At 44.6% G+C, this 14,448-nt stretch overlaps 1 protein-coding gene across 1 annotated transcript in view; it reads right to left on the bottom strand.

The window, feature by feature from the left end:
* The window catches only part of cep89 (centrosomal protein 89), a 327,319-nt gene that overhangs the window by 310,974 nt on the left and 1,897 nt on the right, over nucleotides 1-14,448 (bottom strand). Inside the window, exons 2-4 of the mRNA XM_090221660.1 lie at nucleotides 12,709-12,815; nucleotides 8,367-8,522; nucleotides 7,612-7,813 (exon numbers count right to left, since the gene is read on the bottom strand). Coding sequence (XP_090077786.1) covers nucleotides 7,612-7,813; nucleotides 8,367-8,522; nucleotides 12,709-12,815 — 465 coding nt within the window. The remainder of the gene's footprint in view (nucleotides 1-7,611; nucleotides 7,814-8,366; nucleotides 8,523-12,708; nucleotides 12,816-14,448) is intronic.

Genomic DNA, 14,448 nt, shown 5'->3' with positions numbered 1-14,448 from the left:
ATTGCCATTCAGGGTATAAAGAGAAGACAGTTGAATTGCCATTCAGAGTTTACAGAGAAGACAGTTGAATTGCCATTCAGGGTTTATAGAGAAGACAGTTGAATTGCCATTCAGGGTATAAAGAGAAGACAGTTGAATTGCCATTCAGGGTATAAAGAGAAGACAGTTGAATTGCCATTCAGGGTATAAAAGAGAAGACAGTTGAATTGCCCTTCAGGGTATAAAGAGAAGACAGTTGAATTGCCATTCAGGGTATAAAGAGAAGACAGTTGAATTGCCATTCAGGGTATAAAGACAAGACAGTTGAATTGCCATTCAGGGTATAAAGAGAAGACAGTTGAATTGCCCTTCAGGGTATAAAGAGAAGACAGTTGAATTGCCATTCAGGGTTTACAGAGAAGACAGTTGAATTGCCATTCAGGGTATAAAGAGAAGACAGTTGAATTGCCCTTCAGGGTATAAAGAGAAGACAGTTGAATTGCCATTCAGAGTTTACAGAGAAGACAGTTGAATTGCCATTCAGGGTATAAAGAGAAGACAGTTGAATTGCCATTCAGGGTTTACAGAGAAAACAGTTGAATTGCCATTCAGGGTATAAAGAGAAGACAGTTGAATTGCCCTTCAGGGTATAAAGAGAAGACAGTTGAATTGCCCTTCAGGGTATAAAGAGAAGACAGTTGAATTGCCATTCAGGGTTTACAGAGAAGACAGTTGAATTGCCATTCAGGGTTTACAGAGAAGACAGTTGAATTGCCATTCAGAGTTTACAGAGAAGACAGTTGAATTGCCATTCAGGGTTTACAGAGAAGACAGTTGAATTGCCATTCAGAGTTTACAGAGAAGACAGTTGAATTGCCATTCAGAGTTTACAGAGAAGACAGTTGAATTGCCATTCAGAGTTTACAGAGAAGACAGTTGAATTGCCATTCAGGGTTTACAGAGAAGACAGTTGAATTGCCATTCAGGGTTTACAGAGAAGACAGTTGAATTGCCATTCAGAGTTTACAGAGAAGACAGTTGAATTGCCATTCAGGGTTTACAGAGAAGACAGTTGAATTGCCATTCAGGGTTTACAGAGAAGACAGTTGAATTGCCATTCAGGGTTTACAGAGAAGACAGTTGAATTGCCATTCAGAGTTTACAGAGAAGACAGTTGAATTGCCATTCAGAGTTTACAGAGAAGACAGTTGAATTGCCATTCAGAGTTTACAGAGAAGACAGTTGAATTGCCATTCAGGGTTTACAGAGAAGACAGTTGAATTGCCATTCAGGGTTTACAGAGAAGACAGTTGAATTGCCATTCAGGGTTTACTGAGCTGCTGTTTGTGGTGAAAAACCATCATTTTGTCATAAAAATACCTTCATGAACGAGACCTTTATTTCTAAGACTGAGAAACTTTGGTCGAGATAACTCTCTGACTTTCACTGTTAATACACACACACACACACACTCTGTCCTGTCATGATGCCGTCACCTCCACCCCACACACACTGTTAATACACACACACACACTGTTAATACACACACACACACACACACTCTGTCCTGTCATGATGCCGTCACCTCCACCCCACACACACTGTTAATACACACACACACACTGTTAATACACACACACACACTGTTAATACACACACACACACACTCTGTCCTGTCATGATGCTGTCACCTCCACCCCACACACACACCCTGTCCTGTCATGATGCTGTCACCTCCACCCCACACACACACACTCTGTCCTGTCATGATGCTGTCACCTCCACCCCACACACACTCTGTCCTGTCATGATGCTGTCACCTCCACCCCACACACACACACTCTGTCCTGTCATGATGCTGTCACCTCCACCCCACACACATACACTCTGTCCTGTCATGATGCTGTCACCTCCACCCCACACACACACACTCTGTCCTGTCATGATGCTGTCACCTCCACCCCACACACACACTCTGTCCTGTCATGATGCTGTCACCTCCACCCCACACACACTCTGTCCTGTCATGATGCTGTCACCTCCACCCCAGTCTGAAACCCTCTAAGCCCTTGGCTCGTTCCTCTCAGACAGAGTCATATCTTTTTAAAGAGTATCTTTAATTCAGAGCCTGTTATGGGGTTACGGGTTGGTTGGCCCTTAAAAGTTGCAGCAGCCCTGTCAACGCCCCAAACGCCTACAGAGGCTTACGGAAGTATTCAACCCCCCCACCCCCTTGGCATTTTAACTATTGTGTTGCCTTTACAACCTGGAATTAAAATGCATTTTTAGGGGGTTTGTATCATTTGATTTACATAATATGCCTGAAGATGCAAAATATAGTTTATTGTGAAACAAACAAGACAGAGAAAGAAAATGAAAACTTGAACGTGTTTTTGCAGCAATTACAGCTACAAGACTGAGATGGGTCCTTTTCTACCCCAGAGTTCACTTTCAAGAGGACTGAGATGGGTCCTTTTCTACCCCAGAGTTCACTTTAAAGAGGACTGAGATGGGTCCTTTTCTACCCCAGAGTTCACTTTAAAGAGGACTGAGATGGGTCCTTTTCTACCCCAGAGTTCACTTTAAAGAGGACTGAGATGGGTCCTTTTCTACCCCAGAGTTCACTTTAAAGAGGACTGAGATGGGTCCTTTTCTACCCCAGAGTTCACTTTAAAGAGGACTGAGATGGGTCCTTTTCTGCCCCAGAGTTCACTTTAAAGAGGACTGAGATGGGTCCTTTTCTGCCCCAGAGTTCACTTTAAAAAGAGGACTGAGATGGGTCCTTTTCTGCCCCAGAGTTCACTTTAAAAAGAGGACTGAGATGGGTCCTTTTCTACCCCAGAGTTCACTTTCAAGAGGACTGAGATGGGTCCTTTTCTACCCCAGAGTTCACTTTAAAGAGGACTGAGATGGGTCCTTTTCTGCCCCAGAGTTCACTTTCAAGAGGACTGAGATGGGTCCTTTTCTACCCCAGAGTTCACTTTAAAGAGGACTGAGATGGGTCCTTTTCTACCCCAGAGTTCACTTTAAAGAGGACTGAGATGGGTCCTTTTCTGCCCCAGAGTTCACTTTAAAGAGGACTGAGATGGGTCCTTTTCTACCCCAGAGTTCACTTTAAAAAGAGGACTGAGATGGGTCCTTTTCTGCCCCAGAGTTCACTTTAAAAAGAGGACTGAGATGGGTCCTTTTCTACCCCAGAGTTCACTTTAAAGAGGACTGAGATGGGTCCTTTTCTACCCCAGAGTTCACTTTAAAGAGGACTGAGATGGGTCCTTTTCTGCCCCAGAGTTCACTTTAAAAGGAGGACTGAGATGGGTCCTTTTCTACCCCAGAGTTCACTTTAAAGAGGACTGAGATGGGTCCTTTTCTACCCCAGAGTTCACTTTAAAGAGGACTGAGATGGGTCCTTTTCTACCCCAGAGTTCACTTTAAAGAGGACTGAGATGGGTCCTTTTCTACCCCAGAGTTCACTTTAAAGAGGACTGAGATGGGTCCTTTTCTACCCCAGAGTTCACTTTAAAGAGGACTGAGATGGGTCCTTTTCTATCCCAGAGTTCACTTTAAAGAGGACTGAGATGGGTCCTTTTCTATCCCAGAGTTCACTTTAAAGAGGACTGAGATGGGTCCTTTTCTACCCCAGAGTTTACTTTAAAAAGAGGACTGAGATGGGTCCTTTTCTGCCCCAGAGTTCACTTTAAAGAGGACTGAGATGGGTCCTTTTCTACCCCAGAGTTCACTTTAAAGAGGACTGAGATGGGTCCTTTTCTACCCCAGAGTTTACTTTAAAAAGAGGACTGAGATGGGTCCTTTTCTGCCCCAGAGTTCACTTTAAAGAGGACTGAGATGGGTCCTTTTCTACCCCAGAGTTCACTTTAAAAAGAGGACTGAGATGGGTCCTTTTCTGCCCCAGAGTTCACTTTAAAGAGGACTGAGATGGATTCGTTTAATGTGATAACACCCAAAGAGATTTCCACACCTGGATTGTCCAACATTTGCCCATTATTATTTTATAAATTCTTCAAGCTCTGTCAAATTGGTTGTTGATCATTGCTAGACAACCATTTTCAGGTCTTGACATAGATTTCCAAGTAGATTTAAGTTAAAACTATAACTCGTCCACTCAAGAACATTAACTATCTTCTAGGTAAGCAACTCCAGTGTAGATTTGGCCTTGTGTTTTAGGTTATTGCCCTGCTGAAAGGTGAATTCATCTCCCAGTGTCTGGTCTGAAAGCAGACTGAACCAGGTTCTCCTCTAGGATGTTGCCTGTGCTAATAGCTCCATTCCATTTTAATCCTGAAAAACTCCCCCGTCCTTAACGATGACAAGCATACCCATAACATGATGCAGCCACCACTATGCTTGAACATATGAGGAGTGGTACTCAGTAATGTGTTGTATGGGATTTGCCCCTAACATAACACTGTATTCAGGACAAACATTGTATTACTTCACCACATTTTTTGCAGTATTACTTTAGTGTCTTGTTGCAAACAGGATGCATGTTTAGGAATATTTGTTATTCTGTACAGGCTTCCTTCTTTTCACTCTGTCATTTAGGTTAGTATTGTGGAGTAACTACAGTGTTGTTGATCCATCCTCAGTTCTCTCCTGTCACAGCCATGAAACTCTGTAACTGTTTTAAAGTCACCATTGGCCTTGAAATCTTTGTAGTGACTGGGTGTATTGATACATCATTCAAAGTGTAATTAATGACCTCACCCTGCTCAAACGGTTGTCAAGGTCTGTTTTTTTTTATTTTATCAATAGGGGCCCTTCTCAGCGAGGCCTTGGAAAACCTCCCTGGTCTTTGTGGTTGAATCAGTGTTTGAAATTCACTGCTGGACCGCGGGACGTTACAGGTATATTTTTATTTAACTAGGCAAGTCAGTTAAGAACAAATCCTTATTTTTAATGACGGCCTAGGAACAGTGTGTTAACTGCCTTGTTCAGGGGTCAGAACAACAGATTTTTTTTACCGGGGATTCGATCTTGCAACCTTTCAGTAACTAGTCCAACGCTCTAACCACTAGGCTACCTGCCACCCGATAATTGTATGTGTGGGGTTCAGAGATGAGGTAGTCATTCACACCTCATGTTAAACACTATTATTACACACAGAGGTGAGTCCATGCAACTTATAATGTGATGTCTATAACCTTTCAGTAACTAGTCCAACGCTCTAACCACCAGGCTACCTGCCACCCCACTATTATTACACACAGAGGTGAGTCCATGCAACTTATAATGTGATGTCTATTCCTGAACTCTACTCCTGAGTGGCGCAGTGGTCTATGGCACTGTGTCTCACTACAGTCCCTGGTTCGAAACCAGGCTGTATCACATCCAGCCGTGATTGGGAGTCTCATAGGGCGGCGCACAATCGGCCCGGCGTCGTCCGGGTCTGGCCCGGTGGTAGGCCGTCATTGTAAAATAAGAATTTGTTCTTAACTGACTTGCCAAGTTAAATAAAAAGGTTAAATCAATTGAATAAATACCACTTTGACATTATGGGATGTTGTGTGTAGTAGACTAGTTAAAAAACAAATCTCCTTTATTAAATTTTAAATTCCGGCTGTAACAATACAATGTGGGATAAGTCGAGGGGTGTGAATACTTTCGGAAGGCTCTGTGTGTATCATTTGTTAATATACAGTAGTTATGGTCGTTGGTGTGGACGGCCCTTAGATACCTATGGTTAACCTGTTAACGGCAGGCTACAGTAGTTATGGTGGTTGGTGAGGACGGCCCTTAGATATCTATGGTTAACGGCAGGCTACAGTAGTTATGGTGGTTGGTGAGGACGGCCCTTAGATATCTATGGTTAACCTGTTAACGGCAGGCTACAGTAGTTATGGTGGTTGGTGAGGACGACCCTTAGATATCTATGGTTAACCTGTTAACGGCAGGCTACAGTAGTTATGGTCGTTGGTGTGGACGGCCCTTAGATATCTATGGTTAACCTGTTAACGGCAGGCTACAGTAGTTATGGTGGTTGGTGAGGACGGCTCTTAGATATCTATGGTTAACCTGTTAACGGCAGGCTACAGTAGTTATGGTGGTTGGTGAGGACGGCCCTTAGATATCTATGGTTAACCTGTTAACGGCAGGCTACAGTAGTTATGGTGGTTGGTGAGGACGGCCCTTAGATATCTATGGTTAACCTGTTAACGGCAGGCTACAGTAGTTATGGTGGTTGGTGTGGACGGCCCTTAGATATCTATGGTTAACCTGTTAACGGCAGGCTACAGTAGTTATGGTCGTTGGTGAGGACGGCCCTTAGATATCTATGGTTAACCTGTTAACGGCAGGCTACAGTAGTTATGGTGGTTGGTGAGGACGGCCCTTAGATATCTATGGTTAACCTGTTAACGGCAGGCTACAGTAGTTTTGGTGGTTGGTGTGGACGGCCCTTAGATATCTATGGTTAACCTGTTAACGGCAGGCTACAGTAGTTATGGTGGTTGGTGAGGACGGCCCTTAGATATCTATGGTTAACCTGTTAACGGCAGGCTACAGTAGTTATGGTGGTTGGTGAGGACGGCCCTTAGATATCTATGGTTAACCTGTTAACGGCAGGCTACAGTAGTTATGGTGGTTGGTGAGGACGGCCCTTAGATATCTATGGTTAACCTGTTAACGGCAGGCTACAGTAGTTATGGTGGTTGGTGTGGACGGCCCTTAGATATCTATGGTTAACCTGTTAACGGCAGGCTACAGTAGTTATGGTGGTTGGTGAGGACGGCTCTTAGATATCTATGGTTAACCTGTTAACGGCAGGCTACAGTAGTTATGGTGGTTGGTGAGGACGGCCCTTAGATATCTATGGTTAACCTGTTAACGGCAGGCTACAGTAGTTATGGTGGTTGGTGAGGACGGCCCTTAGATATCTATGGTTAACCTGTTAACGGCAGGCTACAGTAGTTATGGTGGTTGGTGTGGACGGCCCTTAGATATCTATGGTTAACCTGTTAACAGCAGGCTACAGTAGTTATGGTGGTTGGTGAGGACGGCCCTTAGATATCTATGGTTAACCTGTTAACGGCAGGCTACAGTAGTTATGGTGGTTGGTGAGGACGGCCCTTAGATATCTATGGTTAACCTGTTAACGGCAGGCTACAGTAGTTATGGTGGTTGGTGTGGACGGCCCTTAGATATCTATGGTTAACCTGTTAACAGCAGGCTACAGTAGTTATGGTGGTTGGTGAGGACGGCCCTTAGATATCTATGGTTAACCTGTTAACGGCAGGCTACAGTAGTTATGGTCGTTGGTGTGGACGGCCCTGACCCAAACCCTTCCTCCCTGTTTTACAGGCCGGGTGTAGATGTCCTGACCCAAACCCTTCCTCCCTGTTTTACAGGCCGGGTGTAGAGGTCCTGACCCAAACCCTTCTTACCTGTTTTACAGGCCGGGTGTAGAGGTCCTGACCCAAACCCTTCCTCCCTGTTTTACAGGCCGGGTGTAGATGTCCTGACTCAAACCCTTCCTCCCTGTTTTACAGGCCGGGTGTAGAGGTCCTGACCCAAACCCTTCCTCCCTGTTTTACAGGCCGGGCGTAGATGTCCTGACCCAAACTCTTCCTCCCCGTTTTACAGGCCGGGTGTAGATGTCCTGACCCAAACCCTTCCTACCTGTTTTACAGGCCGGGCGTAGATGTCATATCTGTCTCTGGTGGGACTTCTCCCCCGGCGATCCAGAGACTGGTAGACATGACCATCTTCATCTGACAGAAACGATCTCTCTAAGTCCTCCTCCTCTTCATCATCATGGTCTTCAGAGAGCCCAGGAGAGGGCAAGCGAGGCCGGCCAGCCAAAGATTCTGGCTCTCCGTCTCTAAATAAAGACATGAGAGAGAGATCACAGATCTACTCCTCTGGTATCACTGATTCACAGCTTTGGTCACTGAGGGCAGTAAGTGACCTACTACAGATATAGGATCTTCATTTGATCATCAAGTTGTTGCAGGATTCAAGGTTTAAAAAGGTTGCTAATGTTTATAATGTTCCACTTAAAAAATGTCAGATGTTATTTGCCCTAATGAGAAAATATAACAACCACTACAAAACATGTATATCATTATAATCCACATAATAATTCACATTTCCTGTTGCTGCAGGATTATTTTCCTGCTGTGAAAAACTGGGTCAAATTAAGATACGACATCTGTAGGTGGCACTGCAGGCTCTTTCTCAATTCATCTGTCCTCGACTCCTCCTCAAAACGTATTGGAGAAGAAGGTCTGAGGGGCGGGACCTTGAGCCTTCTCCTCCAATACGATTAAACCTGACACTAGGAGATAGGATGCAAGGAATCGCGGAAGAATTGATTGTCAGACTCAGTGATGTTGACGGATTCTGAGCGACACCAACAAGCAAAGGCGGCCTACCTAGTGTAGAGCGCTGTGCTGGCGTAAGGCTCGAACGTGGTGTGTGTCTCTGAGCGTGAGCAGTCACTCTCGGAGAAGGATCTGGGGCGTGCAGGAGGGAGGGCGATGGTCCTGCCGGTCAACGACGACGACAAGATGGCGGCTGCCAAGGCAGACCTGTAGTACGGACAGAAAGACGAGTTAAAGAGGAAGTGGAGGATACAGACAAAAGTAGAAAACACATTGTCACTATGGATGAGGGTTCATTAAGCACAGATGGATGAGGGTTCATTAACACACAAGTGGATGAGGGTTCATTAACACACATATGGATGAGGGTTCATTAACACACATATGGATGAGGGTTCATTAAGCACAGATGAATGAGGGTTCATTACACATAGATGGATGAGGGTTCATTAAGCACCGATGGATGAGGGTTCATTAAACACAGATGGATGAGGGTTCATTAAAACACAGATGGATGAGGGTTCATTAAGCACAGATGGATGAGGGTTCATTAACACACAAGTGGATGAGGGTTCATTAACACACAGATGGATGAGGGTTCATTAACACACATATGGATGAGGGTTCATTAAGCACAGATGAATGAGGGTTCATTACACATAGATGGATGAGGGTTCATTAAGCACCGATGGATGAGGGTTCATTAAACACAGATGGATGAGGGTTCATTAAAACACAGATGGATGAGGGTTCATTTAACACAGATGGATGAGGGTTCATAAACACACAGATGGATGAGGGTTCATTAAACACAGATGGATGAGGGTTCATTAAACATAGATGGATGAGGGTTCATTAAGCACCGATGGATGAGGGTTCATTAACACACAGATGGATGAGGGTTCATTAACACACAAGTGGATGAGGGTTCATTAACACACATATGGATGAGGGTTCATTAACACACATATGGATGAGGGTTCATTAAGCACAGATGAATGAGGGTTCATTACACATAGATGGATGAGGGTTCATTAAGCACCGATGGATGAGGGTTCATTAAACACAGATGGATGAGGGTTCATTAAAACACAGATGGATGAGGGTTCATTAAGCACAGATGGATGAGGGTTCATTAACACACAAGTGGATGAGGGTTCATTAACACACAGATGGATGAGGGTTCATTAACACACATATGGATGAGGGTTCATTAAGCACAGATGAATGAGGGTTCATTACACATAGATGGATGAGGGTTCATTAAGCACCGATGGATGAGGGTTCATTAAACACAGATGGATGAGGGTTCATTAAAACACAGATGGATGAGGGTTCATTTAACACAGATGGATGAGGGTTCATAAACACACAGATGGATGAGGGTTCATTAAACACAGATGGATGAGGGTTCATTAAACATAGATGGATGAGGGTTCATTAAGCACCGATGGATGAGGGTTCATTAACACACAGATGGATGAGGGTTCATTAAAACACAGATGGATGAGGGTTCATTTAACACAGATGGATGAGGGTTCATAAACACACAGATGGATGAGGGTTCATTAAACACAGATGGATGAGGGTTCATTAAACATAGATGGATGAGGGTTCATTAAGCACCGATGGATGAGGGTTCATTAAACACAGATGGATGGGGGTTATTTAAAACACAGATGGATGAGGGTTCATTAAGCACCAATGGATGAGGGTTCATTAAAACACAGATGGATGAGGGTTCATTAAACACAGATGGATGAGGGTTCATTAAGCACCGATGGATGAGGGTTCATTAAACACAGATGGATGAGGGTTCATTAAACACAGATGGATGAGGGTTCATTAAGCACAGATGGGAGTCAACAACAAAAACAAGTGATACTTATAAGTCCGTGACACTAAGGTTTTAACCCAGATGGGATGAGGTTACCTGTAATTACAGGTTTTAACCCAGATGGGATGAGGTTACCTGTAATTACAGGTTTTAACCCAGATGGGATGAGGTTACCTGTATTACAGGTTGTAGGACAGATGGGATGAGGTTACCTGTAATTACAGGTTTTAACCCAGATGGGATGAGGTTACCTGTATTACAGGTTGTAGGACAGATGGGACGAGGTTACCTGTAATAACAGGTTTTAACCCAGATGGGATGAGGTCACCTGTAATAACACGTTTTAGCCCAGATGAGATGATGTCACCTGTAATTACAGGTTTAAGCCCAGATGGGCTGAGGTCACCTGTAATAACAGGTTTTAACCCAGATGGGATGAGGTCACCTGTAATAACAGGTTTTAACCCAGATGGGATGAGGTCACCTGTAATAACAGGTTTTAACCCAGATGGGATGAGGTCACCTGTAATAACAGGTTTTAACCAAGATGGGATGAGGTCACCTGTAATAACAGGTTTTAGCCCAGGTGAGATGATGTCACCTGTAATAACAGATTTTAGGATAGATGGGATGAGGTCACCTGTAATAACAGGTTTTAGGACAGATAGATGAGGTCACCTGCAATAACAGGTTTTAGGATAGATGGGATGAGGTCACCTGCAATAACAGGTTTTAGGACAGATAAGATGAGGTCACCTGTAATTACAGGTTTTAGCCCAGATGGGATGGGGTCACCTGTAATAACAGGTTTTAGGACAGATGGGTTGAGGTCACCTGTAATTACAGGTTTTAGCCCAGATGGGATGGGGTCACCTGTAATAACAGGTTTTAGAATAGATGGGATGAGGTCACCTGCAATAACAGGTTTTAGGACAGATGGGATGAGGTCACCTGCAATAACAGGTTTTAGGACAGATGGGATGAGGTCACCTGCAATAACAGGTTTTAGGACAGATGGGACGAGGTCACCTGTAATTACAGGTTTTAGCCCAGATGGGATGAGGTCACCTGCAATAACAGGTTTTAGGACAGAAGGGATGAGATCACCTGTAATAACACGTTTTAGCCCAGATGGGATGAGGTCACCTGTAATTACAGGTTTTAGCCCAGATGGGATGAGGTTACCTGTAATAACAGGTTTTAGGACAGATGGATGAGGTCACCTGTAATTACAGGTTTTAGGACAGATAGGATGAGGTCACCTGCAATTACAGGTTTTAGGACAGATGGGATGAGGTCACCTGTAATAACAGGTTTTAGCCCAGATGGGATGAGGTCACCTGTAATAACACGTTTTAGCCCAGATGGGATGAGGTCACCTGTAATTACAGGTTTTAGCCCAGATGGGATGAGGTTACCTGTAATAACAGGTTTTAGGACAGATGGATGAGGTCACCTGTAATTACAGGTTTTAGCCCAGATGGGATGAGGTCACCTGTAATAACAGGTTTTAGGATAGATGGGATGAGGTCACCTGCAATAGCAGGTTTTAGGACAGATGGGATGAGGTCACCTATAATAACAGGTTTTAGGACAGATGGGATGAGGTCACCTATAATAACAGGTTTTAGGACAGATGGGATGATGTCACCTGTAATAACAGGTTTTAGGACAGATGGGATGATGTCACCTGTAATAACAGGTTTTAGGACAGATAGATGATGTCACCTTTAATTACAGGTTTTAGCCCAGATGGGATGAGGTCACCTGTAATAAGAGGTTTTAGGATAGATGGGATGAGGTCACCTGTAATAACAGGTTTTAGCCCAGATGGGATGAGGTCACCTGTAATAAGAGGTTTTAGGATAGATAAGTCAGAATTCAGATAGTCATTCATACTTACATGTACAATAAGTCATCTGAGAGTCATGGCAATAAGGTTAGAAGGAAAAAGGATGACAGAAGACAAGGAACGAGGAGACAAGTAAGGAGGAGACAAGGAACGAGGAGACAAGGAACGAGAACGGAAGAGGAGAGAAGGGAAGTAGAGACAAGTAACGAGGAGACAAGGAACCAGAAGGGAAGTGGAGACAAGTAACGAGGAGACAAGGAACGAGGAGACAAGGAACCAGAAGGGAAGTGGAGACAAGGGAAGTGGAGACAAGGAACGAGGAGGGAAGAGGAGACAAGGAACAAGGAGACAAGGAACGAGGAGACAAGGAACGAGGAGACAAGGAACCAGAAGGGAAGTGGAGACAAGGGAAGTGGAGACAAGGAACCAGAAGGGAAGTGGAGACAAGGAATGAGGAGTGAAGAGGAGACAAGGAACAAGGAGACAAGGAACGAGGAGACAAGGAACGAGGAGACAAGGAACGAGAAGGGAAGAGGAGAGAAAGACGTCAGACAGAGTTGAGAGTGCATTCCAAATGACACCCTATTCCCTACATAAACGCACTATCCTACGGGCCCCGGTGAAAAGGTGTGCATTCTATATAGGGTACAGGATGCCATGTGGGATGCAGGTCCATTTGTTAGGTGTAAGTTCCATATAGGTACCTGGGTCTTTCTGGAGAGGGGTATGGGCTGCGAGGGGGAGGGGTACGGGGTACAGCAGGCCGGGGGGCGATGGTGGCTGCAGGGATCAAGCCGTGAGCTATGTGCCTCTAAATCAAAACAAACCTTGTTAGGGGGAAGCGTTCACCACAACACAGTGAAGGTGAGTTGATGAGGTGTGAGGAGAGAGAATGATGTTAACATGGAAGTTGATGGTTATGGAGTTGACGAGGAGGATCTTTGAGACAAGTAGACTGACCAAATGTTTCCAAATATGGTGAACACAGCATCACTTCCTGTATAACACACACACTCCCACGGACCACAGCATCACTTCCTGTATAACACACACACACTCCCACGGACCACAGCATCACTTCCTGTATAACACACACACTCCCACGGACCACAGCATCACTTCCTGTATAACACACACACTCCCACGGACCACAGCATCACTTCCTGTATAACACACACACACTCCCACGGAACACAGCATCACTTCCTGTATAACACACACACTCCCACGGACCACAGCATCACTTCCTGTATAACACACACACACTCCCACGGACCACAGCATCACTTCCTGTATAACACACACACACACACACACTCCCACGGACCACAGCATCACTTCCTGTATAACACACACACACACTACCACGGACCACAGCATCACTTCCTGTATAACACACACACTCCCACGGACCACAGCATCACTTCCTGTATAACACACACACTCCCACGGACCACAGCATCACTTCCAGTATAACACACACACACACTCCCACGGACCACAGCATCACTTCCTGTATAACACCAGGACTACAAACGGCTTGAGTAAATTATTACACACACACACACACCTAACGAAGGCACTTCTAAACCACTTCATTCTTGACAATTGCTTTTCTGTTTTTCATATCGTGTTCAATGTAGAGGGGAGAGCGAGGTACGTTGAGCCATCTTTTACCTACAGAATCGCTCTGGAGAAACGTTCCTCATCCAACCTGACAGAGCTTGAGAGGATCTGCAGACAGGAATGGGAGAAACTCCCCAAATACAAGTGTGACACGCTTGTAGCGTCATACCCAAGAAGACTTGAGGCTGTAATCGCTGACAAAGGTGCTTCAACAAAGTGCTGAGTAAAGGGTCTGAATACTTATGGAAATGTGATACTTCAGCTTTTTATTTGTAATAAATTAGCAAAAAATAAATAAAACCTGTTTTTGCATTGTCCTTATGGAGTATTGTGTGTAGATTGATGAGGGGGAAAACACTTTAATCAATTTTAGAGTAAGCCTCTTCCCTTCTCGAAGCAGAGCGACAAAGTTGGCTGGCTAACTAGTCTAGTAAGAAGCAGAGAGACAAAGTTGGCTGGCTAACTAGTCTAGTAAGAAGCAGAGTGACAAAGTTGGCTGGCTAACTAGTCTAGTAAGAAGCAGAGAGACAAAGTTGGCTGGCTAACTAGTCTAGTAAGAAGCAGAGAGACAAAGTTGGCTGGCTAACTAGTCTAGTAAGAAGCAGAGAGACAAAGTTGGCTGGCTAACTAGTCTAGTAAGAAGCAGAGAGACAAAGTTGGCTGGCTAATTAGTCTAGTAAGAAGCAGAGAGACAAAGTTGGCTGGCTAACTAGTCTAGTAAGAAGCAGAGAGACAAAGTTGGCTGGCTAACTAGTCTAGTAAGAAGCAGAGAGACAAAGTTGGCTGGCTAACTAGTCTAGTAAGAAGCAGAGAGACAA

Source organism: Oncorhynchus mykiss, chromosome 26, assembly GCF_057628025.1.
Source record: "Oncorhynchus mykiss isolate SJ-2025 chromosome 26, ASM5762802v1, whole genome shotgun sequence".
Classification (NCBI taxonomy): domain Eukaryota; kingdom Metazoa; phylum Chordata; class Actinopteri; order Salmoniformes; family Salmonidae; genus Oncorhynchus; species Oncorhynchus mykiss.
The sequence above is the reverse complement of the archived record's forward strand: the minus strand, read 5'-3'. Positions and strand labels throughout refer to the sequence as shown.